A 27,911-nucleotide genomic window follows, 5' to 3' on the forward strand; every position below is an offset into this window, starting at 1 on the left:
ACATGAATGGGCAAGGAGCAGAGGGATACAGATCCTTAGAAAATAGGCGGCAGGTTTTGATAGAGTATGTCGATCAGCATAGCCTTGGAGGGCTGAAGGGCCTGTTCCTGTGCTGTAGGGTTCTTTGTTCTCTTTATAGAGGTTTCCAAAATCAGGCTCACTGCCTTTATTCCTGATGAAGGGCTTTTGCCCGAAACGTTGATTTCGCTGCTCGTTGGATGCTGCCTGAACTGCTGTGCTCTTCCAGCACCACTAATCCAGTGCCTGCAGATTGTGCAGTCTTTCAGCAAAGTAGAATGTTTAGGGTGCAGGTTTGCTCGCTGAGCTGTAGGTTTGATATCCAGACATTTCATTACCTGGCTCGGTAACATCATCAGTGGTGACCTCCAAGTGAAGCGAAGCTGTTGTCTCCGACTTTCTATTTATATGTTTGTCCTGGATGGGGTTCCTAGGATTTCTGGTGATATCAAAGTTATGAAGAGAGATACATATTTTGTTTTACCAACTACAATGGCAGTGCAGAGAATTTCAGAAAAGTGCAATAAATATTTGCTTTTTACCCCTTATTCAACTCATTCAAGAATTTCAAATTGAATCTGAGCGAACTTGAGAGCAAATGGCAACATTCGTTTGTTAATAGACTCACCATATATTATGAAAGATCACTTTTAGCTAAGTCACAATGTTTAATCCCAAACAGAGCAATTAAGTGCAAAGTTACGTTCAACCATTTAATAAAACCCTGCAAATTTTATTTTGTATGAAAATACAATCATTTTATAATTTGGATAAGATCTTTACAAAGGAAATATATTAAACAAAATAGCTTTCCTGGGTATCAATATTGACAACAGTTATGCAGCTATTATTTGGCAATTGACCAACTAATTGAAATAGTTTCAGAATAAATGAGCTGCTTCATTATTATACATTGAGGTATTGCATATCTTGGCTCTCACCCAAGTGTTGTCCGACGAAAAAAATGTATCTGGATGGGGACATGAATAGGAAGCATTCAGAGGGATATGGGCCAAATGCTGGCAAATGGGTCACGAGATTAATTTAGGATATCTGGTTGGCCTGGACTGAAGGGTTTGTTTCTGTGTGTCAGTACAGACGCCCCTCCTCTGGGATCCCCATACCAGCTGTTATTTTCATGAAATAATCTGACAATTGTTGACTTCCATCAACCTCTTCCATCCGGAGAAATTTCCTCTCTCTGCAAAGTGTGGTTCACGTTGGCAAGTTCAATCCTCCTCAGCAAAAAGGCAGAGAGAAAGTAGCTGCTTTTTAAACAGCTCAAGTTCAAAGCGCACCCCCCCCCCCCCTCCAACCCACCTCACTTCTATACTATTGGTCACCACCAAGTTGTCCCTTTGTAATTGGATCCTTGGTACAGCTTTAACCTGGAGGAAGTATTGCCTCACTCGGCAATTTCAACCCATACCCTGTATCGCACCATCTGCTGCAGTGGGATTCAAACCCAGGAGCCCCTGGAACTGGGTTGATAGTCCAGTCGATAATGGCACTCAGCCATCGCGCCTTCAATCCACCTGCGATGGTACATGAACTCCCTGGTGCCTCCGGAGGTTGGTAGAGCTGGTGAAAGCCTTCCCGCACTCTGGGCAGCTGAAGGGCCTCTCTCCTGTGTGGATCTGCTGGTGAGTCAGCAGGTTGGAGGCCTGGGTAAATCTCTACCTGCACTCGGGGCAGCTGAAGGGCCTCTTCCCCCGTGTGGACCCACTGGTGCCTCAGCAGGATGGAGGAATCACTGAAGGCCTTCCTGCACACTGGGCAGCTGAAGGGTGTCTCCCCAGTGTGGATCCGCTGGTGGGTTAGCAGGGTGGAGGAAGTGCTGAAGCCCTTCCCGCAGACGGGACAGGGGAACAGGCGCTCCCTGGTGTGGCTGCGCCGATGAGTCTCCAGGACAGAGGGGACACGGAAGCTTTTCCTGCAGTCGCCACACTTCCACCATTTCTCCATGCGGTGGGATTCCTCGGGTTACTCCATGGCCGAACCTTCAGCCACACACAAACGTGTGAGGAGCCCCTCCCCACCCTGAATTCCCCTTCCCAGGCTGTATAACTGTTTCAGGCTCCACACTCAGTGCGCTGCAACAGTGGGGTCTCTCATCCAGTCCCACTGATGCTGAAAACATCCTCAAACAGGAACCAAAACACTTTGCTCCTTCTCTCACACTCAGTTGAAAATTGTTTCCGGTCCCGATGGATTGAGCGACTGTCAGACATTGACGTTAAAGTGAGGTCTGCAGACGCTGGAGAGTCAGTGTCAAAATGTGTGGTACTGGAAAAGCACAGCAGGTCAGGCAGCATCCGAATCGGAGGAGAGTCAATGTTTCGGGCATAAGGCCTTCATCTGTTGATTTTGAAGCTTCCGTCTTCAGATCTTCAAATACACTGTTAAAAACAGATTACAAAAGTCATCACTATCCGTGCAGGGTAGAAATTCAGAACAAGCAATTCTACTTTCTGTGGAATATTCTTTTCTTTTGCTGTTCCACAAAATTAAAAGCACCATCCCACTCTCCCTTCCCCTCTGTTCTCACTCCGCTCTAACTAACTCTCCTGAAGATGCTGAAAAGCAAAAACATCAAGACTAACATCTCTCTGAATTTTGGATACCTCCACCTGAAAGTTAATATCTTTCACAACACTGGGATCCTGCTGAGAGTGAGCAGGTCTGATTTTGGGAAGCAAAAATAAAGTGTCAATTCAGGGTGAACCTGCAATGCAGCTTCTTGAGGAAGAACCAGACACAAAATGGTTAATGACCCCGGGAAGGTGGGAGCAAAATGAGACATCAAGGCATTAACACCAATACACTTCAGTCAAACTCTTCTGCTCCCAGTCAGGGCAAAACATGCTCTGAATGTCCAGCCTTCACAACAACACTTCTGCTTTCACTGAAGACAATTAGAGTCACACAGCGCAGAAACAGATTCTTTGGCCCAACCTGCCCAGGTATCCTAAATTAATCTAGTCAGATTTGCCATCACTTGCCCCCTATATGGGTCGGGAGCTGGCAGCTGGGACTAAATTGGGTTGGCTCACTTGTCAGCAAGGACGGAGTTGGACCGAAGGGTCTGTTTCTGTGCTGTACATCTCTATGACTCCAGTCACATTTGCCATCACTTGGCCCTGACCCATCTGAACCCTTCATATTCAGATGCCCGTCCAGGAGCCTTTTAACTTGTCATTGTACCAGCACCCCCACCACTTCCCCCACCTCTTAGTTCAAGTATCTCTACGAGAACTCCCTTGCTGGAGGGTCCCTTGGAGACACTTCAACTGGACTTCATTGAGTTGGAGAAATGAGTTGAGTTGCTATAAATATGTTTTGCTTATACTTGATGTCTTTTCGAAGTGGATTGAAGCCTACCCTCCTCCTAACACTACTGCTGAGACTGTGGTGAAGATTTTGTTTAAGGAAATAATTCCCCGCTTCAGTATACCTGCGTGCATTAGCTCAGACAATGGACCACACTTTGTGGGTAATATTAACGGAGAACTCTGTTCCCAGCTTTGTATTTGTCGGCAACTGCACGGTGCTTATCATCCTCAGGTGACCGGCCTTGTTGAATGTTTTAACCAGACTCAAGACTAAACTTGCCAAATTAATGGCCGAGTCTGGCCCCTCCTGGTTATGTTAATCCCTGTGGCCTTATTCCAGATGCGATCCATGTCTGTGGGCAAGACACGACTGTCTCCAGCTGAGAGTCTCTCTGGTCACCCCCTCCATACCCCTTGGAACAATTCGGCTCCCTTCTCAGTCCACGTCCACCACATGACCGAAGCAATGATTGGTTATGTTCTTGCTTTAACCAATGTTATGTGTGCCTTTCACTCCCAGGAGCGTGTGACCTACAGCGATGTTCCCTCCCTTTCAGCCTCGTCACGGGTAGAGCCCGGTTCGTTGGTGCTCGTCAAGAACTGGACTGGCAAAGGTCTCCAACCTCGTTGGGATGCCCCTTCCAGGTTTTACTTCCCACCCCTACGGCGGTCACAGTCGCTGGGCGCTCAGCTTGGGTCCAACTGCACCATGGTAAATTAATTGACCGCACCAATCAAAAGGGGGAAAGAGGAGGAGAGAATCCTGGAATCTCATGAAAAGTAGTGGACGCTGTCCAGTTGGGTTTTTGAATCCTGCTGTTGTTCTAATGTTAATCTTATTACAGAAAGTTGAACTAAGAGGAGCGAGTGGTGGTTTATGGAAAATATTCAGGCTGGTGTCTGGTTACTAGTGGTGTGCTACAAGGATCTGTTTTGGGACTACTGCGGTTTGTCATTTTTATAAATGACTTAGATACAGGCATAGGTGGATGGATTAGCAGAATTGGACAGAGAGGTGGCAAATGGAGGTCAATGCAGCTAAATGTGAGGTGATTCACTTTGTGAAGAATAACAGGAAGGCAGTGATCTTGGAGTCCATGTGCACAGATCCCTGAAAGTTGCCACTCAGGTAGATAGTGCTGTGAAGAAGGCATACGGTGTGTTAGGTTTCATTCGGAGAGGGATTGAGTTCTGGAACCGCAATATCACACTGCAACAAAACCAAACACGGGTGCGGCCACATTTGGAATATCCTGTATAGTTCTGGCCCCCATATTTCAGGAAGGATGTGGGAAGCATTGGAAACGGTGCAGAGGAGATTTACCAGGTTGTTGCCTGGTCTGGAGGGAGGGTCTTATGAGGAAAGGCTGAGAGAGGGTCTGTTCTCATTGGAAAGAAGGTGGCTAAGGGGGGATTTGATAGAGACATATAAGATGATCAGAGGACTAGATAGGGTAGTCAGTGAAAGACTCTTTCCTAGGATGGTGACGTCAGCTTGTACGAGGGGACATAACTACAAATTGAGGGATGATAGATTTAAGACAGATGTCAGAGGCAAGTTCTTTATGCAGAGAGTGGTAAGGGGGTGGAATGCCCTACCTGCTAAGGTTGTCAACTCAGCCACATTAGGGAGATTTAAACAATCCTTAGATAAGCACATGGTTGATTTTGGGATAGTGTAGGGGGACAAGCTGAGAATAGTTCACAGGTCAGCGCAACATCGAGGGCTGGAGGGCCTGTTCTGCACTGTACTGTTCTATGTTCCATGTTCTAAACTTAGTGCAGGAGGCTGAAAGAAATGAGCAGCTTTAAAACAAAAACCTCTTGGAGCTCAAAGCTTTCAATGAGAGTCTGAGCCCGGCAGTAAGTTCAGGTAACCTTTATTGCAACCCAACTTTGTTACAGCTTCAGATCCCCCCAGCAAAAAGGCAGAGAAAAAGTAGTTGCTTTTTGAACAGCTCAAGGTGAAAGTGCACACACCACACCTCCCCTGTCCCCCCCACCCCCCCCCCCCACTGACTTTACTATTGGCCAGCACCAAGTTGTCCCTTTTGTAATTGGATCCTTGGTACAGCCGTAACCCGGAGGAAGTATTGCCTCACTCAGCAATTTTAACCCATACCCTGTCTCCAAGTATGTTTCTCCCCGCTCATTTGCCAGGAAGGGGCAGTGTAGAGTCAACCAGACTGCTGTGGGTCTGGAGTCAGGTGTAGGCCAGACCGGGTAAAGGATGCAGCTGGAACGACTGAGTGAATCCTTTCCCCCAATGGTGGTTCCCTTCCCTAACAAGGGAGAGAGTGAATCAGATGGGGGCTTTCTCCCCCGCACCACCCCCTCCCTGAAACGGTCTCATTGTTAGATTCCGAACTCCACATTTCTAACTGAATACCGATTCTGTCATCTATCGTGGCAGAATTTTAACCCGGCAGACCCCGGAACCGGGTTGATAGTCCAATCGATAATGGCACTCGGCCGTCACTCCTTCAATCTCCCTGCGATGGCACGTGAACTCGCTGGTGCTTCCACAGGTTGCAGGAGTAGGTGAAGCCCTTCCCGCACTGAGAGCAGGTGAACGGCCTCTCCCCCGTGTGGATCCGCTGGTGCCTCAGCAGGGTGGAAGATGTGCTGAAGGCCTTCCCACACTCGGGGCAGCTGAAGGGCCTCTCCCCCGTGTGGACCCGCCGGTGGGTCAGCAGGTGGGAGGTATACCTGAAGCCCTTCCTGCACTGAGAGCAGGTGAATGGCCTCTCCCCCGTGTGGACCCGCTGGTGGGTCAGCAGGGTGGAGGAATTGCTGAAGGCCTTCCCGCACTCGGGGCAGCTGAAGAGCCTCTCCCCCGTGTGGACACGTTGGTGCCTCAGCAGGGTGGAAACCTGGGTAAAGGCCTTCCCGCACTCTGGGCAGCTAAAGGGCCTCTCCCCCGTGTGGACCCGCTGGTGGGTCTGCAGGTTGAAGGAGCAGGTGAAGCCCTTCCCACACTGAGAGCAGGTGAACGGCCTCTCCCCCGTGTGGATACGCTGGTGGGTCATCAGGGAGGAGACGTGGGTAAAGGCCTTCCCGCACTGAGAGCAGCTGAAGGGTCTCTCCCCTGTGTGGATACGCTGGTGACTCTGCAGGGTGGAGGAGCAGGTGAAGCCCTTCCCGCACAGAGAGCAGGTGAATGCCCTCTCCCCCGTGTGGACATGTTGGTGCCTCAACAGGGCGGAGGAATTACTGAAGGCCTTCCTGCATTCAGGGCAGCTGAAGGGCCTCTCCCCCGTGTGGATACGCTGGTGGCTCCGCAGGTTGGAGGAGCAGGTGAAGCCCTTTCCGCACTGAGAGCAGGTGAACGGCCTCTCCCCATTGTGGACCCGCTGGTGACTCCGCAGGGTGGAGGAATCGCTGAAGGCCTTCCCGCACTCAGGACAGCTGAAGGGCCTCTCCCCCGTGTGGACACGCTGGTGCCTCAGTAGGGTGGAGACCTGGGTAAAGGCCTTCCCGCACTCTGGGCAGCTGAAGGGCCTCTCCCCCGTGTGGACCCGCTGGTGGGTCAGCAGGGTGGAGGAATTACTGAAGGCCTTCCCACACTCGGGGCAGCTGAAGGGTCTCTCCCCTGTGTGGACACGCTGGTGCCTCAGTAGGGTGGAGACCTGGGTAAAGGCCTTCCCACACTCTGGGCATCTGAAGGGCCTCTCCCCCGTGTGGATACGCCGGTGACTCTGCAGGGTGGAGGCCTGGGTAAAGCCCTTCCCGCACTCTGGGCAGCTGAAGGGCCTTTCCCCCGTTTGGTCCTGCTGGTGGGCCAACAGGTGGGAGGAATGTCTGATGGCCTTCCCGCAGTCGGTGCAGAGGAATGGCCTCTCCCCCGTGTAACTGCGTCGATGAGTCTCCAGGGTAGGCGGGACAAGAAAGCCTTTCCCACAGTCACCACACTTCCACAGTTCCTCCACAGGGCGGGATTCCTCAGGTTTCTCCATGGCCACAGCTTCAGCTGCACACAAACACGTGTAGAGCCCCTCCCTGCCGTGAAGTCCCCTTCCCAGGCCGTATAACTGTTTCAGGCTCCACACACAGTGCGCTGCAACAGTGGGATCTCTCGTCCAGTCCCACTGATGCTGAAAACGTCCTCAAACAGGAACCAAAAAGTGTAGATCCCTTTCACAGAAATCACAGTCAAAAATCGTTGTGGTCCCGATGGATTCAGAGACTGTCAGACATTGACGTCAAAGTGAGGACTGCAGACACTAGAGAGTCAGTCAAAAAATGTGGCGCTGGAAAAGCACAGCAGGTCAGGCAGCATCCGAGGAACAGGAGAGTCAATGTTTCGGGAATAAGCCCTTCATCCGTTGATTTTGAAACTTCAGTCTTCAGATTTTCATATACTCTGCAAAAACAGATTACAAAAGTCATTACTATCAGTGTAGGGTAGAAATTCAGAACAAGCAATTCTACTTTCTGTGGAATAATCTTTTGTTGTTCCACAAAACTGAAAGTACCATCCCACTCTCCCTTCCCCTCTGTTCTCACTGCGCTGTAACTAATTCCCCTGAAGGTGCTGATTCAGGATCTTACAGGGGCAGAAAAAGCAAAAACATCAAGACTGACATCTCTCTGAATTTTGGATACCTCCACCTGAAAGTTAATATCTTTCACAACACTGGGATCCTGCTGAGAGTGAGCAGGTCTGATTTTGGGAAGCAATAAAAAAGTGTCAATTCAGCTACAATGCAGCTTCTTGAGGAAGGACCAGACACAAAATGGTTAATGACACCGGGAAGGTGGGAGCAAAATGAGACATCAAGGCATTAACACAGACACACTTCAGTCAAACCCTTCTGCTCCCAGTCAGGGCAGAACATGCTCTCTACGAGAACTCCCTTGCTGGAGGGTCCCTTGGAGACACTTCAACTGGACTTCATTGAGTTGGAGAAATGAGTTGAGTTGCTATAAATATGTTTTGCTTATTGTTGATGTCTTTTTGAAGTGGATTAAAGCCTACCCTCCTCCTAACACTACTGCTGAGACTGTGATGAAGATTTTGTTTAAGGAAATAATTCCCCGCTTCAGTATACCTGCGTGCATTCGCTCAGACAATGGACCACACTTTGCATGTAATATTAACGGAGAACGGAGAAACCTTCCAGGTTTTACTTCCCACCCCTACGACGGTCACAGTCGCTGGGCGCTCAGCTTGCGTCCAACTGCACCGTTGTCAATTGAATGGCTGCACCAATCAGTCCCCGATTTCATTCTATTTGTCAGACTTCCTACTGCCGATCCTGTGAAGAGAAATATCACTTTCCAATACCTCCGGTCTGTGTATACAAACAGCTGGTGTAACACTGCCTGGGGTACAGCAGGCCTTATGTGGCACATGGACTTGGAACGGAACCCTTCCCTTGTGCATTTATAGGCCTTTTCTCTTTTCAGAACCTGATGCTGTCACCAAGACCATGTACAATAGAGCGAAGGGAGAGCCCAACGGGAACAGCATTCTGAGGACCATTGTCTCCCATACAGTGCGAGTGCTCGAGTCACTTGGCCCATTTTGTACAGTGCTAAAGCGACTCCTCTTGCAAAACGTTGACCCTATACTCCTGTAGACCTGACCAGACCCCCTGCTGTAACATTTCAGTAACCTATTTTGACAAACTCTCCCTAATATACACCAAACCAGACTATTATTTCTTCAGCTAAGGTAAAGCTACCAATTTCCTTGTCCTGGATGGCAAAGATGTCCCTCATAAGGTCACTATCGGAGCCCTTGTTCCCACAACAGTACCTTGTCCAGGCCAGTGGACAAGTCGATGGAACCTCAGCCAACCTTGCTCCAACTGAAAGGATCCCAAGGGACTGGGTGACAATACAGGACACCCGATAGGCTGGGGAATCCAGAGTACCCTGAGGTTGGAAGGATCGGCAGGGGTGACAAGTCAACAGAACCTCAATTCCCTCTTTTGTGGCCTGACCATTTAAGGAAATAAGAGTAAAGAGGCTCTGGAACAGAGTAAACTGGGATTATCAGACCTGTGTCTTTACTCTATGCAGAATTGGTGTGCCTTAGGCTATATACTCGCCCGGGAGGGTGAGGTCTGCACTATTGTCCAAGATAAACGCACTATGGGCATTCCCAATCTCACTGGCAATATTACTAAGATACAAGAAGTGATCCAGGTATTCCGTGACAGAATGACTGAAGGGACCAGTTGGGGAAACTGCAGATTGGGCCGATGGTACAATTGGCTTATCGGTTTAGCTATGTCTGTTTGTCGGTATTGGTATTGTTAGCTATTTAATTGCTAGGCTTATGAGGTCCCTTAGCGATATAGATTTGCCCCAGAAGATGCTCCTTTCACAATCTGATGGCTCACCCACACGTGTCGATGGTGATGATAAATAAGACCAGATGAGCTGTGAAGATGGTGGTGCTGCTCTACAGGATGTTGACGGCTGGACCACCTTGAAGGGCATTCGTTTGGACTAGCCTTCTCTTTCAGTGATCGCGGTGCAATCAAAGGGAGGAATGAGAGTGTGGGCATCTGGGTGATAAAGTCTATAGCCTTAAAACTTGTCTTTAAACATTCAGACTAAAATGTAATGCTGAATTATTGAATACATTTACTGCACTAGAAAATAAACAGGCAGGAAGGCTCAGAATGAGGAGAGAACTTAAAGATAGGGATACCTGGACTCACCAAGTGAGAACAGGATGCTGTAAGGCAATGAAGAACGTTTGCCTCAGCATCGGTGAATCTGTGTGAACAGGACACCAAGTGATAACATTCACAGCCGTTCCCTTGTGAGACCATTTTAGTGCTGAGACTGTTGAATCCTGTAGAAAATTAACTCTTAGTGCTTATCTGCAATGGATTGAAATGAATTGCATTTTGGGACTTTATGATGATATTGAGTATCCATTACTGGTTATTAAATACAAACTCTGTAAAAGGAAATATTGATAAAGCTTTACCTTACTTGCTGCAGCCGAGGCTCCAGCGGAGGAAACAGGCCGCGGGCACACTTCCGGCTTCGGGATGGCCACGCCCACTGATCCAGATCCTGGTCCCGCCCCCTCCTCCGCCATCGCGACACGTCAACACCGCCCCTTCCGAACGCAACACGTAGACCCCGCCCCTTCCTGAAGCAGGTCATAAGCCCCGCCTCTGGGAACCAAACCTCTTTCCCCATCCTGCACCAAACCCCACCCCTTCGCCGCGATCCCCGCTCGAGTCAAAACCACGCCCCCCTCCCTCACGCGCAACCGCCCACAAAGCCGCGCGCGTCCAGGCTGTACGCGCCGCCTACAAGCGCGCGAACCTCACGAGACACGCCCCGCCCATGAGTACTGCCCTCCCGCTAAACCCCGCCCCTCCTGGTAAACTCCGCCCACCCAGGAGTATTTGGAAGCACTAGCTTCTGCAGCGCTGCGGGTCGTTGTGGTGCAGGATCATAAGACACAGAATTAATAGCAAAACATCACAGTGTCTTGCAACCGATGCAATGTTTAGCACAAACCTGGACCGCTGCTGAATCCTTCATCTTTTAGAAGGGGTTGCAGGTTTCAGTTCATCAATATATAAATTCCAGAACTTTAGATCAGATTGCCTCCAGTGTGGAAACAGGCCCTTCGGCCCAACAAGTCCACACCGACCCGCCGAAGAGCAAAACACCCAGCCCCATTCCCCGTCACCTAATACAATGGTGCAATTTAGCGTGGCCAATTCACGCTAACCCACACATCTTGGGACTGTGGGAGGATATCCGCGCAGACATAGGAGGGGAATTGAACCCGGGGCTCTGGTGCTGTGAGGCGGCAGTGCTAACCACAAAAAAAGGTGACATTTTCGATTTTTCAGCGGTAGCAGCAACCCAGGAGTGGGGAGTCACTGATTTGAGGTTTTACATTTGAAGTTGGAGAGCAGAGGTTCCTGGGAGAGGAGGGACGACTTATTTTTATTTTCTTCCTGCTGTATAAGTCAGAGGGTACTGTTGAGGGGGGAAAACATCCTACCAGGCGTGTGCACTCGGGCCCAGGTCTCTGACACGGCGAGAATGTGCAAACTCTACACAGACGGTCACCCAAGGCTGGAATCGAACCTGGGACCCTGGTGCTGTGAGGCAGCAGTGTTAACCACTGAGCCACCGTGCTGCCCTAGGCTAAGTCAAAAATGCATGAGGACCTTGCGGGATCTGATTGGTTGTTACTATGTGATCATGCTCAATGTCTGACTCTGAACAATGTATATAAGTTCTATCCAAACTCTGTAAAAGTCGGTGGATTCTTTTGGCACTCAATGAGTGCTCATCGGTGGCTCAGTGGTTAGCACTGCTGCCTCACAACACCAGGGTCCCAGGTTCGATTCCAGCCTCGCGGGGCTGGCTGTGTGGAGTTTGCACATTCTCCCCATGTCTGCGTGGGTTTCCTCCCACAATCCAAAGATGTGCAGGTTTGGTGAATTGGCCATGCTAAACTGCCCGTAATGTTAGGTGAATTAGTTAGAGGGAGATGGGTCTGGGTGGGCTACTCTTCAGAGGATCGGTGTGGGAATCTAATCTAATCTAATCCTTCTGGGCTGATCAGAGTCTACCGACCCGGCTGTATCAAAGAATAAACTATTGCTTGTATGATTGACAAAGTCACTTCCAGGTGTGTTTATTGACCAATCCCAGAAATCCAAAGATCCGGACAGCAGTCCAGATCAGAACAACCAGATAGGAAATGGTTAATGTCCCCAGGATGTGGGGAGCAAAATAAGACACCAAGGCGTTAACACCAACACCAGGGAGAACCTGAACATACAGACGTGACAAACATTAGTGGCAAGCCAGAATCACAGATGTACAGCACAGAAACAGTCCCTTCAGTCCATGCTGACCAGATATCCTAAATCAATCTCGTCCCATTTGCCAGCACTTGGCTCATGTCCCTCTAAATGTTTCCCAACATATACCCATCCAGATACCTTTTAAAGGTTATAATTGTAGCTACCACTTCCTCTGGCAGCTCATTCTTAACACACACCACCCTCTGTACATAGGAGTTCCTCCTTCGGTTTCTTTTAAATCTCACCCTAAACCTATGAGCAATCCCAGATCAAAGATCTTGTCTGTTTACCCTCGCCATGCCCCACATTATTTATACAAGGTTGTAGGGTCACCCCTGTGGGATATAGGTAAAGCAGTGTTACTTCTGCAACCATAATTGCTTCTGCAAAGTAAATGAACTAACACCAGGGTATAATTGTTTCAGCCAACAGTGGAGTTAACAAGAATGAAAGCGATATGAATGAAAGCGGCGGGGGGGGGGGGGGGCAGGGGCGGGGGCGGGGGGGGCAGGGCGGACTCGGATTGAAAATTATTGATTAAGTGGGGTTCGTTTCTCACAGCACTATGGGTAATCTAGCATAGCCAATCCACCCTAACCTATACATCTCTGGGCACTATGGGTAATTCAACATGGCCAATCCACCACAACCTGCACATCCCTGGGCACTATGGGTAATTCACCCTCTATCAAAACGTTGTCCCTCAGGTTCCTTTTAAATCTCTCTCCTCTCACTTTAAAGATATATGCCCCTGAGCCTTGACTTCCCCTACACTAAGGAAGAGCCCTTCGCTATTCACCTTCCCTCCATTCCTCATGATTTTATCAATCTCAATAACGTCACTCCTCAACCTCCTGTGCTCCAATAAATAAAGTCCAAATCTCTTCTTATAACTCAAACCATCTAGTCTTGGCAACCTCCTGGTAAATCTTTACCGAACCCTCTCTCGTAGGAAGACTTCTCTTACAGGGTCACCAGAATCGTACTCCGTACTCTCCAAGTGGCCTCACCAACATCCTGTACAACCTCAACATGATGTCCCAACTCCGAGACTCAGTGGGGTGAACAATGAAGGCAAGTATGCTTAATGTCTTCTTGACCACCCTGTCGAGCAGCGATGCAACTTTCAAAGAACTGTGTACCTGAACCCCACCCTGTCTCTCTTTTACAGCACGACAAAGGGTTGGACCCTTAAATTGTTCATGGGCTTCCCTTCCTTGTTTTAGCCAAACGCAAGCCCTCGCTTTTGATAGCTCACTCATACACACGCTTTCTCTCCAGACACCCACACATACACGCCCCCAACACTCTCTCAGCATATACTCCATCACGCACTCACTTTACCAAACATGCGCAGACACTTACGTGCACTCTCATGCACAAACTCATCACTTTTTGGGCAAACTTGTATTGGCAGAAATATGTTTGCAGACACATTCTACTTTGCTCAAAAAGTGCACAGTCTGCAGGCAGTCAATCCATGTAATATTTTATAAATTCCTACTTTGGAAATAGAACCAGTCTGATCCAAGATTGGGGTATGACAGACTCGAACCTCACACCTTTAATGCATTGTCTGGGCTGAGATGTCACTTTTTTAAAAAAAAACCTTAAGTCATCTCGAGAACGTGAATTAATAGTAATTCTGGGATTTACAGGTTAATAAACTGAAACCTGAAACTCAGTCGAAAAGGTGAAAGACTGAACAGCAATCTTGGTGTGTTCAATATGTCATTTCAGTTACATGACACTGATCTTTTGCTATAAAATTTGGGTCTTATGATCCTGCTCCACAGTTACATGATGAAGGAGCAGCGCTCCAAAAGCTCATCCTTCCAAATAAACCTGTCGGACTATAACCTGGTGTTGTGTGATTTTTAACTTTATCCAGCCCAGTCCAACATCGGCCTCTCCACATAATTTCTCGCGAACACTGCCCACACGTCCTGATGCTTCCAGGAAACTTTACAACGCCGATGAAATGGCACACTCTGCATTCCTGAAAAATTGACAAGTTCTCACGATACTGGCTGCTCATTCACGACTCCAACTGATAGGCGACATTGGAAATTTAGTGCAGGAGGCTGAAAGAAATGACAGCTTTAAAACAAAAACTCTTGGAGCTCAAAGCTTTCAATAAGAGTCTGAGCACAGCAGCAAGTTCAGGTAACCTTTATTGCGACCCAACTTTGTTACAGCTTCAAACCCCCTCAGCAAAATGGCAGAGAAAAAGCAGTTGCTTTTTAAACAGCTCAAAGTCAAAGCGCACACACCCACCCACCCCCATTCTCCCCCACCCCCACCCCATCCCCCATCACTTTCTTTACTATTGGTCACCATCAAGATGTCCCTTTGTAACTGGATCCTTGGTACAGCCTTAACCTGGAGGAATTATTGCCTCACTCGACAATTTCAACCCATACCCTGTATCGCACCATCTGCCGCAGCGGGATTCAAACCCGGGATCCCTGGAACTGGGTTAATAGTCCAGTCGATAATGGCACTCAGCCATCATTCCTTCAATCCCCCCTGCGGTGGTACGTGAACTCGCTGGTGCCTCTGAAGGTGGGAGGAGCGCGTGAAGTCCTTTCCGCACTCGGGGCATCTGAAGGGCCTCTCCCCCGTGTGGACCCGCCGATGGGTCAGCAGGTGGGAGGAATTGCTGAAGGCCTTCCCGCAGTCAGCGCAGGGGAACGGCCTCTCCCCCGTGTGGACACGTTGGTGTCTCAGCAGGGTGGAGGAATTGTTGAAGGCCTTCCCGCACTCGGGGCAGCTGAAGGGCCTGTCCCCCGTATGGACACGTTGGTGTCTCAGCAGGGTGGAGGAATTGTTGAAGGCCTTCCCGCACTCAGGGCAGCTGAAGGGCCTCTCCCCCGTGTGGATCCGCTGGTGGGTCAGCAGGTTGGAGGAATTGCTGAAGGCCTTCCCGCAGTCGGTGCAGCTGAAGGGCCTCTCCCCCGTATGGACGCGCCGGTGGGTCAGCAGAGAAGAGGAATTGTTGAAGGCCTTCCCACACTCTGGGCAGCTGAAGGGCCTCTCCCCCGTGTGGATTCGCTGGTGGGTCAGCAGAGAAGAGGAATTGTTGAAGGCCTTCCCGCAGTCGGTGCAGCTGAAGGGCCTCTCCCCCGTGTGGACCCGCTGGTGGGTCAGCAGGGAAGAGAAATCGCTGAAGGCCTTCCCGCACTCGGTGCAGCTGAAGGGCCTCTCCCCCGTGTGAACACGTTGGTGTCTCAGCAGGGTGGGGGAACTGCTGAAGGCCTTCCCGCACTCGGGGCAGCTGAAGGGCCTCTCCCCGGTGTGGACCCTCCGGTGGGTCAACAGGTTGTAGGCCTGGGCAAATCTCTTCCCACATTCAGGGCAGGAGAACGGCCTCTCCCCTGTGTGGGCCAGCTGGTGTCTCAGCAGGTGGGAGGCCCGGGTAAATCTCTTCCCGCACTTGGGGCAGTTGAAGGGCCTCTCTCTCGTGTGGGAGCGCTGGTGCCTCAGAAGGTCGGAGCATTTGCTGAAGGCCTTCCCACACTCGGGGCAGGAGAACGGCCCCTCCCCTGTGTGGATGCGCTGATGAATCTCCGGGGCAGACGGGAAATGGAAGCTTTTTCCGCCATCAGCACACTTCCACCGTTTCTCCACGGGGCAGGATTCCTCAGGTTTCTCCATGGCCGAAGCTTCAGCTGCGCGCACACACACACGTTTCCAGCCCCTCCCTGCCGTCAATTCCTCTTTCCAGGCTGTAGATGCTTCTACACACCCCACACTCAGTGCACTGCAACAGTAGGGTCTCTCATCCAGTCCCACTGATGCTGAAAACGTACTCAAACAGGAACCAAAACGCTTTGCTGCTTCTCACAGACTCAGTTGAAAATTGTTTCCTGTCCCGATGGATTGAGCGACTGTCAGACATTGACGTCAAAGTGAGGACTGCAGACGCTGGAGAGTCAGTGTCAAAATGTGTGGCACTGAAAAAGCGCAGGTCAGGCAGCATCCGAGGAGCAGGAGAGTCAATGTTTCGGGTGTAAGGACTTCATGCGTTGATTTTGAAGCTTCTATCTTTAAATCTTCAAGTACACTGTTTAAAAAGAGATTACAAAAGTCATCACTGCCAGGGCAGGGTAAAAATTCAGAACAAGCAATTCTACTTTCTGTGGAATATTCTGGTCTTTTGTTACTCCACAAAATTGAAAGCACCATCCCACTCTCTGTTCTCACTCCGATATAACTAATTCCCCTGAAGGTGCTGATTCAGGATCTTACAGGGGCAGAAAAAGCAAAAACATCAAGACTGACATCTCCCTGAATTTTGGATAATACCACCTGAATGTGAATATCTTTCACGACACTGGGATCCTGCTGAGAGTGAGCAGGTCTGATTTTGGGAAGCATAAAAAAAAAGTGTCAATTCAGGGTGAACCTGCAATGCAGCTTCTTGAGGAAGGACCATACACAAAATGGTTAATGACCCCGGGAAGGTGGGAGCAAAATGAGACATCAAGGCATTAACACCGAAGCACTTCAGTCAAACTCTTCTGCTTCCAGTCAGGGCAAAACATGCTCTGAAAGTCCAGCCTTCACAATCACAAGATGGTCATAAATCCTATCCCTCAGAATCCTTTCCAACACCTTGCAGACGACAGATGTGTTCTTGCCTTCCCCCACAAACATCCACTTCTTTGTTGTTCAAAAATCAGATGAAACCAGCCTTGGATATATTCAATGACCTTATTCTCTGAATCCTTTCAAGTTTCACAACATCCTTCCTCTAGCAGAGATACCAGAACTGCACACAACATTCCAAAAGTGGCCTAACCAATGTCTGGTGCAGCTACAACATAACTTCACAACTTTTATAAGAGGAGCATTGGGAAAGTTTTCAAAACCCACAAAAAGAATGGAGGGATAAACCGATCTTTTGCGGGTCAGCTTGGAACATCAGGGCGGGGGGATGGGAATGAGGAAAGGAAGCTGAATGTGCTGGAGCCAGGGTGGAGGAAGAACAGAGGATGCAAAACCGGCTTGAAGCTGCAATGAGGAATATTGCATGTGCTGTACTTGTACCTGTTGCAGTTACTGGTGGGAATCGGGTGCATTTTAAACATCAAAACAGAAAAGATATCCAGCCCTCCCCCCTTCCCAATCTCTATCCTTCAGTCCCTCCTCACCCGGGTAACTAAGACACATACCTGAGTTTGTGGAGTCTGCTCCCTCCCTGGATTCACTCCAGTTGCTCCAAGTGACCAATTTCCCCTCCTCCCATCTCTGTCTCCCTCCCAGAATGAAGAGTCGGCCAGAAGGAGGGAGATTCACTTTGAAACTGACAGGGCCACTTCCGCGTTGTGACGTCACAAAGGAACTAGGGGCGGGGCGAGGAAACGTGACGGTACAGGAGGCGGGGCGAGGAAAAGTGGAGGTTGAGGGGGCGGGGCAAGACCGACTGCGGGACGCTGCACTGCGCATGCGCTGCTCCTTGGGGCGTAGGGCAGGAGAACACACTTTCCAAAACCCCCCTCCCTTCAGAGAATCCCCACAGTGTGGAAGCAGGTCACTCGGCCTCACCGACCCTCCCACACCCACATCCCTATCCCCATTGCTCTACATTTAACCCTGAGTCATGCATCTTACCTGTACATTATGCCTAATTTAGCATGGCCCATTCAAACTAACCTGCACATCCCTGGGCACTATGGGTAATTTAGCACGGCCAATCCACCCGAACCTGCACATCCCTGGGCACGATGGGGAATTTAGCACGGCCATTCCACCCTAACCTGCACATCCCTGGGCACGATGGGGAATTTAGCACGGCCATTCCACCCTAACCTGCACATCCCTGGGCACTATGGGTAATTTAGCATGGCCAATCCACCCTAACCTGCACATCCCTGGGCACGATGGGGAATTTAGCACGGCCATTCCACCCTAACCTGCACATCCCTGGGCACGATGGGGAATTTAGCACGGCCATTCCACCCTAACCTGCACATCCCTGGGCACTATGGGGAATTTAGCATGGCCAATCCACCTTAACTTGGATAAAGGTTAAAATTACAACTCCAGGTTGTAGTCCAACAGGCTTCTCTGGAAGCAGTAACCTTTGGAGTGTCATGAGACATAAGCATGGAAACAGACCCTTCGGTCCAACCTGTCCATGCCGACCAGATATCCCAACCCAAACCCATCTGCCAGCACCTGGCCCATATCCCTCCAAACCCTTCCTATTCATGTACTCATCCAAATGCCTTTTAAATGTTGCAATTGTACCAGCCTCCACCACTTCCTCTGGTAGCTCATTCCATACACGTACCACCCTCTGCATGAAAAAGTTTCCCCTTAAGTCTCTTTTATATCTTTCCCCTCTCACCCTAAACCCTCTAGTTCTGGACTCCCCGACCCCAGGGAAAAGACTTAATCTATTTTTGGAAGCAGTAACTTTTGGAGTGATTTGGGTTCAATTCCCGCTTCAGGCAACTGTGCGGCATTTGCACGTTCTCCCAGTGTCTGAGTGGGTTTCCTCCCACAGTCCAAAGAATTCCAGGTTAGGTGAATTTGCTATGCTTAATTGCCCTGTAGTGTAGGTGCATTCGTCAGGGGTGAATGTAGGGGAATAGGTCTGGGTGGGTTGCTCTTCGGAGTGTCGATGTGGAGTTTTTGGGCTGAAGGGCCCGTTTCCACTCCGGAGGGAATAATTATTGATATAAAATGCCCCCGATCCATTAGAGGGCCCCACATTAGTTTTAATTGGGTAGTAGAAATCTGAAGGATAATTGCTCGCTTCAGGACATCCAGACGTGAATGAATTTGGCACAGGACACATTGGGCAACTATTAAAGACTCCGTTGTATTTCACTGGGTTGTGGACTCATGCAGAGACAAGAACAACTTACTTTGATAACAGTGTTCGATTTGCAAATGGAACGGCTGACCGATATTGAGAGTTTGCACACTTGGTTAAGCAGCTATGGGTCATAGCCAGGATTTAGGAGGCTCAACTCCCTAATTTGCACTGTTCTGGAAAGTGTGTGCTTCATTTGCCTTGGAAGGAAGAAATAAACAAGAGCTGACAAACAGGTATGAGGAAAGTTGGAAAATGTTACAGAGAGAGACACACACACACAGGCAGAAGTTTGCAGGAAAGTTAACACTTCATAATCTGGTTTCAATGCACATTAGCCTGGGTATGGTACTGATATCACAGGGGCCTCAAAAAGGGCACTCCCTCAATACTCAAACCAAAACATGGGTGCCCCCTGCTGGACTGGTTTGTGTTCACTCTTTGCTGCTGCCTATTTCAGTTGATGATGTACATTATTGTACACGCTCACAAACCTGGTGGCACCCAGATTTTGGGAAAGCAGCTAGGAAAAGATCTGAAGTGTGTTTAATTTGTGAACAAACAAGGTGCATACTCGAAGAGGGATGTCCTGTGTTTGTTAACCACTTCCTTGCCTGGTCAGTCTTTTTTACTTGTCTACAACTTGCATATATAGTATCACCTCCCATACATTGTCATGAATATTGTCTAATAATAGTAGATGTATTTAGCAGATGAATCAAAACCATCTCAAATGACTGAAACAGCTGACACTGTATTGTTGGACAAGTGGGAAATATTTGCATCAGTTAACCAAAACACTTCAAAGTTTACAGTCACGGGTATGTCAAGCTGAAGAATTAGGACCGGGGCATTTTGGAGCCTGCTTCCTCGGGCAGAGAATTCTGCAGATACACTACTCTCTGGGAAAACCAGCAGCCCTCACTTCCTCCTCCTCATCTCAGTCCTAAACCTACTCCCCCCAAAGCTTGAGGCCTAGTCTCAGCCACCAGCAGAAATGACTGGATAGCTTTTGCATTTTGTCGGGCTGCTCACTTTTTTAAAAAAAATGTATTTTCGTCAGTGTAGGGGTGAGGTTCACAACTAGAGGGCATAGGTTTAGGGTGAGAGCAGAAAAATATTAAAGGTACCTAAGGAGCAACTTTTCCATACAGAGGGTGGTGCATGTATGGAATGAACTGCCAGAGGAAGTAGTGGAAGCCGGTATAATTACAGCATTTAAAACACATCTGGATGGGTATATGAACAGGAAGGGATTAGAGGGATAGGAGCCAAGTGCTGGCAAATGGGACTAGATTAATTTAGGATATCTGGTTGGCATGGACAGGTTGGACCGAATGGGTCTGGCTCCGTGCTGTACATCTCTATGATTCTAAATAATAAAAGTATATTTTTCCAAATAATAAACTATATCCATGTTAATAAGGCTTAGTGCACCACATTTACTAACCATTCTCAACAGGTCCTACCCCTTCAATAACTGAGGAACATATACATGCTGGTGCATAATCTCCTTCACTAGGATTTACACACTACCCTCAGCAATTGCACAAGTAACAGCAAAGGATAAACAGCACAAGGATTAAAGAAACAGTGAGGGGGGAAACAGCCCAAGGATTAAACAGACAGTGAGGGGGGTAAACAGCCCGAGGATTAAACAGACAGTGAGGGGGGAAACAGCCCAAGGATTAAACAGACAGTGAGGGGGGGTAAACAGCCCAAGGATTAAACAGACAGTGAGGGGGGTAAACAGCCCAAGGGCCAGTAAAAGCAGATGGAAAGTGAGTGTAAAATGTCACTATGACAGGACAGGCCCCACATTCCCCACTGGTTGGGCTGAAGGGCCTGTTTCCACACTGTTGGGAATCCTTCTGGGCTGATCAGAGTCTAGCGACCCGGCTGTATCAAAGAATAAACTGTTGCTTGTATGATTGACAAAGAGTCATTTCCACGTGTGTTTATTGACCAATCCCAGAAATCTGAAGATCCGGACTAGCAGTCCGAACAGCCAGACAGGAAATGGTTAATGTCCCCAGGATGTGGGGAGCAAATAAGACACCAAGGCGTTAACACCAACACCAGGGAGAACCTGAACATACAGACGTGACAAACATTCGTGGCAAGCCAGAATCACAGATGTACAGCACAGAAACAGTCCCTTCAGTCCATGCTGACCAGATATCCTAAATCAATCGAGTCCCATTTGCCAGCACTTGGCCCATGTCCCTCTAAACTCTTCTCAACATATATCCATCCAGATACCTTTTAAAGGTTATAATTGTAGCCACCACTTCCTCTGGCAGCTCATTCTTTACACACACCACCCTCTGTACATAGGAGTTTCTCCTTAGGTTTCTTTTAAATCTCACCCTAAACCTATGAGCAACCACAGATCAAAGATCTTGTCTGTTTACCCTCGCCATGTCCCACATTATTTATACAAGGTTGTAGGGTCACCCCTGTGGGATATAGGTAAAGCAGTGTTACTTCTGCAACCATAATTGCTTCTGCATGGTAAATGAACTAACACCAGGGTATAATTGTTTCAGCCAACAGTGGAGTTAACAAGAATGAAAGCTATGTGAAGGAAATATATAATTGCTTTTGTATTAGCTAAAATGTGCATACATGAAATGTGCCTGCAAACAATGTTACAGACAAACAGATAAAGGTGCTGTGAGGGGAGGGGGTGTAGATTAAACTAGATGTGCTCGTACAAAAGTTATAACCATCTATTTCCTGCTTCTGCAAAAACAAAAAAACACAATCAAGGAGGTTAAAAAGCTCAGTGTCGGCGAAAAATGGGAGGAAATGTTGCTTTCGCAAACAAGGAAGCAGCTGGCAGTGAAAGAGGATATACGTTAACACTTTGTTCACACACAAGGCCGGATAAGGCAAGAAATAGACAAGAGTAATGGGCGCCACCGGGAAAGAATGGAGCTTGGAACATCAGGGCGGGGGGTTGGGAATGAGGGAAAGAGGCTAAATGTGCAGGAACGAAGGTGGAGGAAGAACAGAGGATGCAAAACCGGCTTGAAGCTGCAATGAGGAATATTGCATGTGCTGTACTTGTACCTGTTGCAGTTACTGGTGGGAATCGGGTGCATTTTAAACATCAAAACAGAAAAGATATCCAGCCCTCCCCCTTCCCAATCTCTATCTTTCAGTCCCTCCTCACCCGGGTAACTAAGACACATACCTGAGTTTGTGGAGTCTGCTCCCTCCCTGGATTCACTCCAGTTGCTCCAAGTGACCAATTTCCCCTCCTCCCATCTCTGTCTCCCTCCCAGGATGAAGAGTCGCCCAGAGGGAGGGAGATTCACTTTGAAACGGACAGGGCCACTTCCGCGTTGTGACGTCACAAAGGAACTAGGGGCGGGGCGAGGAAACGTGCCGGGACAGGAGGCGGGGCGAGTCCTTCAGCGGGCCGCCGCACCGCGCATGCGCGGCCCCAGCAGCAGACGGGGAGGACAACTCACTTTCCAAACCCCCTCCCTTCAGAGAATCCCCACAGTGTGGAAGCAGGTCACTCGGCCTCACCGACCCTCCCAAGGGTCACCCACCCACACCCATTCCCCCTGTCCCCACTGCTCTACGTTTAACCGAGTCATGCACCTTACCTGCACATTATGCCTAATTTAGCATGGCCCATTCAAACTAACCTGCACATCCCTGGGCACTATGGGTAATTTAGCACAGCCAATCCACCCCAACCTGCATATCCCTGGGCACTATGGGTAATTTAGCATGGCCATTCCACCCCAACCTGCATATCCCTGGGCACTATGGTTAATTTAGCATAGCCAATCCACCCTAACCTGCACATTCCTGGCCAGGATAGGGAATTTAGCACAGCCAATCCACCCTAACCTGCACATCCCTGGGCAGGATGGGTAGTTTAGCACGGCCAATCCACCCTAACCTGCACATCCTTAGACACTATGGATAATTCAGCATGGCCAATCCACTTTAGATTAGGTACTGGAAAAGTACAGCAGTTCAGGCAGCATCCGAGGAGCAGGAAAATTGACATTTTGGGCAAAAGCATCAGCAATAGAGGCAGTGGGCCAGCAAGGTGGTGAGATAAATGAGAGGGGGGTGGGGAGAAAGTAATATAGAGTACAATAGGTGAATAGGGGTGGGGATGAAGGTGATAGGTCAGACAGGAGGGTGGAGTGGCCTGTTCAGATCAGAACTCTGTTTGGTTAAAGGTGGTCCAGAGTCTGTGTAGGATGAGCTGGTTACGGAGGCTGGCACTGAGGAAGCAAATGTGGCTGTGGTAGCGAGTCTGTTTCAGGACATGGTTGAAGAGCTTCAGGGCAGCGGAAATGACCTGGGAGTTGCAGTGGGAGAGGGACTCCCTGAGATTCTTGTAGAGAGAGGAGGAAAACTTGGAGAGAGAGGAGGAAAGGCAGGCATCCTTGCAAGAGGATTCGCTTTAGGGTTAAAATCAACGAGGTAAAAACAAGGACTGCAGATGCTGGAGACCAGATTCTAGAATCACACAACTCCAGGTTGTAGTCCAACAGGCTTCTTTGGAAGCAGTAACTTTTGGAGTGCTGCCTCATCATCAGGTGGTTGTGGAGGATAAGATCCTGAGACACAATTTAGAGCAAAACATTCCAGCGTCCTGCCACTGAAATGGTATATTCAACAAACCTGGATTGTTAAGTCTTCCACCTTTTCAAATAGGTTGCAGGTCTCATTACAATGTGAATCCCTGAACGTCTTGTTGTCACCTTCTCGAGATAACAAGGTTTTATAGCAAAAGCTCACATCTCAAACTAGACAATACATTAAAGGTGTGAGGTCAGAGTCTGCCTGTATCCCAAACTTGAGTTAGACTGGTTCTATTTCCAAATTCAAATTTACACACTATTACATGTATTGACTGCCTACAGAGTTTTGCTTTAAAAATTGCACATAAACAGGATGGTCTGCACCTGAACCTGAGGGGCACCAGTATCCTTGGGGGGAGGTTTGCTAGTGCTCTTGGGGGGGGGGGGTTTAAACTAACTCTGCAGGGGCATGGGAACCCAGACTGTAGCTTTAGGGTGCAGGACCTGGAGTGTAGGGAGGTTAGGAATATGGCATCAATCTTAAAGGAGGGTGCCTGTAAACAGAAGAGTGGCTTGAAGTGCGTATACTTTAATGCCAGAAGTATACGAAATAAGGTAGGTGAACTTGCAGCGTGGGTTGGTACCTGGGACTTCGATGTTGTGGCTATTACGGAAACAAGGCTAGATCAGGGACAGGATTGGCTGTTGCAGGTTCCAGGGTTTAAATGTTTTAGTAGGGTCAGAGGTGGGGGTAAAAGAGGGGGGGGGGTGTGGCTTTGCTTGTCAAAGATAGTATTACAGCGGTGGAAAGGAAGATGGACAAAGATTTGCCATCTGAGGTAGTTTGGGTTGAGGTTAGGAATAGGAGAGGTGAGGTCACCCTGTTAGGAGTCTTTTACAGGCCTCATAATAGTCCTAGAATCGTTGAGGAAAGGATTGCGAAGATGATTCAGGAGAAGAGTGACAGTAATAGGGTGGTTGTTATGGGGGACTTTAACTTTCCTGATATTGATTGGGAAAGCTATAGCTCAAGTACGTTAGATGGGTCAGTGTTTGTCCAGTGTGTGCAGGAGAGTTTCCTGACACAATATGTAGATAAGCCAACAAGAGGTGAGGCCATACTGGATTTGGTTCTGGGAAACAAACCAGGCCAGGTATTAGAACTAGAGGTAGGTGAGCACTTTGGGGACAGTGACCACAATTCGGTGATTTTTACTCTAGTGATGGAGAGGGATAAGTGTGTACTACAGGGCAAGAGTTATAGCTGGGGGCAGGGAAATTATGATGCGTTGAGGCATGACTTAGGATGTGTGGATTGGAAAAGTAGATTCCAAGGCAAGAGTGTAATTGATATGTGGAACTTGTTCAAGGAGCAACTATTGAGTGTCCTTGACAAGTACGTACCTATCAGGCAGGGAGGAAAGGGTCGTGTGACGGAGCCGTGGTTTAATAAGGAATTGGAATCCCTTGTTAAATGGAAGAAGGCGGCCTTTGTAAAGATGAGGCGTGAAGGTTCAATAGGGGCGATTGAGAGTTATAAGGTAGCCCGGAAGGACCTGAAGAGAGAGCTAAGAGCAGCAAGGAGGGGACATGAAAGGTCCTTAGTTGGTAGGATTAGGGAAAACCCTAAGGCTTTCTATAGGTATGTTAGGAATAAAAGAATGACTAGGGTAGGAATAGGTTCAATCAAGGATAGTAATGGGAAGTTGCGTGTGGAGGCTGAAGAGATTGGGGAGGCACTGAGTGAATACTTTTCGTCAGTATTCACTCAGGAACAGGACATTGTTGTCGATATGAATACTGAGGCACGAATAAGTAGAATGGATGGCTTTGAGATATGTAGAGAAGAGGTGTTGGAAATTCTGGCAAGGGTGAATATAGATAAGTCCCCTGGGCCTGATGGCATTTATCCTAGGATTCTCTGGGAAGCAAGGGAGGAGATTGCAGAGCCATTGGCCTTGATTTTTGTGTCCTCTTTGTCTACAGGAGTAGTGCCGGAGGACTGGAGGCTAGCAAATGTGGTTCCCTTGTTCAAGAAGGGGAGTAGGGATAATCCTGGTAACTATAGGCCAGTGAGTCTCACTTCTGTTGTGGGCAAAGTCTTAGAGAGAATTGTAAGGGATAGGATTTATGCACATCTGGATAAGAATAATGTGATCAAGGATAGTCAGCATGGTTTTGTGAAGGGCAGGTCGTGCCTCACAAACCTTATTGAATTCTTTGAGAAGGTGACTAAGGAGGTAGATGAGGGGAAAGCGGTAGATGTGGTATATATGGATTTTAGTAAGGCATTTGATAAGGTCCCCCATGGTAGGCTACTGCAGAAAATACAGAGATATGGCATTGAGGGTGAGTTGGAGGTTTGGATTAGGAATTGGCTGGCTGGAAGAAGACAGAGGGTAGTAGTTGATGGCAAAGGTTCATCTTGGAGTGCCGTCACTAGCGGTGTTCCGCAAGGATCTGTTTTGGGACCATTGCTGTTTGTCAGTTTTATAAATGACCTGGAGGAAGGGTAAGAAGGTTGGGTGAGCAAGTTTTCGGATGATACGAAAGTCGGAGGAGTTGTAGACAGTGAGGAAGGATGTGGCAGGTTACAGCGGGATATAGAGAAGCTGCAGAGATGGGCAGAAAGGTGGCAAATGGAGTTCAATGTAGCTAAGTGTGAGGTGATTCACTTTGGTAAGAGTAACAAAAAGATGGGGTACTGGGCTAATGGTCGGATACTTGGTAGTGTGGAAGAGCAGAGGGATCTTGGTGTCCATGTACACAGATCTCTGAAAGTTGCCACCCAGGTAAATAGTGCAGTGAAGAAGGCATATGGCGTACTGGCTTTTATTGGTAGAGGAATTGAGTTCCGGAGTCCTGAGGTCATGCTGCAGTTGTAGAAGACTCTGGTGCGGCCGCATCTGGAATATTGTGTGCAGTTTTGGTCGCCATACTATAGGAAGGATGTGGAGGCACTGGAACGGGTGCAGAGGAAGTTTACCAGGATGTTGCCTGGTATGGTAGGAAGATCCTATGAGGAAAGGCTGAGGCACTTGGGATTGTTTTCATTGGAGAAAAGAAGGTTTAGGGGTGACTTGATAGAGGTGTACAAGATGATTAGGGGGTTAGATAGGGTTGACAGTGAGAACCTTTTTCCACGTATCGAGTCAGCTATTACAAGGGGGCATAGCTTTAAATTAAGGGGGGGTAGATATAGGACTGATGTTAGGGGTAGGTTCTTCACTCAGCGAGTCGTAAGTTCACGGAATGCCCTGCCAGTAGCAGTGGTGGACTCTCCCTCTTTATGGGTATTTAAGCGGGCATTGGATAGGTATATGGAGGATAGTGGGTTAGTGTAGGTTAGGTGGGCTTTGATCGGCGCAACATCGAGGGCCGAAGGGCCTGTACTGCGCTGTATTCTTCTATGTTCTATGTTCTATCTGCATATATACATCCCCCTCCCCCTCCCCCCCACATGTGCACACACATACACACACAAGTTTGTTGGGTGAATTCGTACTTGCAGAATTATGCCTTACTTTGCTCAAAAATTGCATGAATCCATGTAAGATTCTGTAAATCAGTTTAACCATTGTGGCACAGACAGTCTCACACAGGGGAGCTCACACCTTCAATACATTATCTGGACTGACGTGACACCAATTGGTAACATTCACTTGAGGATTTAACTATTTTAAAAGGTTTTGTGATTTACATTTGAAATAATTGAAACTATCGTGGTCATTCGAACAGATGAGAGACTTAACAAACAATCCGGGTCTTTTTCAATATATAATTTCAGTAACATCACACTATAAACTGTTGCTATAAATTCTGTATCTTACAATCTTATATTCCACAACCCCCTGATGAAGGAGCTGCACTCCGAAAGCTACTGCTTCCAATTAAACTTGTTGGACAGAATTTCTCAAGTAGGGCACCATAAGAGTCCTGGGAGACTGCTATTTCTTGTTTACTTCGTAATGAACAAACATTAAGCACTATCGCCTATTTATTTCTCATTTTGTTTCATTTTTCTTGTTTAATTCCCTGCGATGATGTGGGAGAATTATTAGATTTGGGTCAGCCGTTTTGTCACATATTAAAGCCTGGAAACCATTTTGAATCTCAGCTTAGTGCCTGCTTGCTAAAGCTTGTGTTTCCCAGGCTCAGCGGAGACGGTTGGCCTTGCAGCTTTACTGCTTCCTGATAAACAAATTCTTTCCTGACATGGGACTTTATTTCCATCCCCCACAGTTGGCGAGTCAGGCAAGAGATACCCTGGTCCTCTCAGGTCACCGGCCGATATCCTTTGAGAGATGAAATATAGAGGGTGGTTGCTGTTTTTGTTGTGTCCAAAATAAAGAGGAAAGCTGGCCAGGGACAA

General features: G+C 48.4%; 2 protein-coding genes across 2 annotated transcripts in view; both read right to left on the bottom strand.

The window, feature by feature from the left end:
• LOC140460739 (uncharacterized) overlaps positions 1-10,382 on the bottom strand; it is a 200,566-nt gene extending 190,184 nt beyond the window's left edge. The window contains exon 1 of the mRNA XM_072555376.1: positions 10,300-10,382. The gene's annotated coding sequence lies outside the window, so the exon portion shown is untranslated. The remainder of the gene's footprint in view (positions 1-10,299) is intronic.
• LOC140460012 (uncharacterized) overlaps positions 1-17,393 on the bottom strand; it is a 56,547-nt gene extending 39,154 nt beyond the window's left edge. The window contains exons 1-4 of the mRNA XM_072554417.1: positions 17,332-17,393; positions 14,669-16,220; positions 9,038-9,230; positions 5,846-7,455 (exon numbers count right to left, since the gene is read on the bottom strand). Coding sequence (XP_072410518.1) covers positions 5,846-7,455; positions 9,038-9,230; positions 14,669-15,811 — 2,946 coding nt within the window. The 5' untranslated portion in view covers positions 15,812-16,220; positions 17,332-17,393. The remainder of the gene's footprint in view (positions 1-5,845; positions 7,456-9,037; positions 9,231-14,668; positions 16,221-17,331) is intronic.
• Positions 17,394-27,911: the final 10,518 nt, after the last annotated feature.

Source organism: Chiloscyllium punctatum, chromosome 36 (genome assembly GCF_047496795.1).
Source record: "Chiloscyllium punctatum isolate Juve2018m chromosome 36, sChiPun1.3, whole genome shotgun sequence".
In the NCBI taxonomy this organism is placed as follows: domain Eukaryota; kingdom Metazoa; phylum Chordata; class Chondrichthyes; order Orectolobiformes; family Hemiscylliidae; genus Chiloscyllium; species Chiloscyllium punctatum.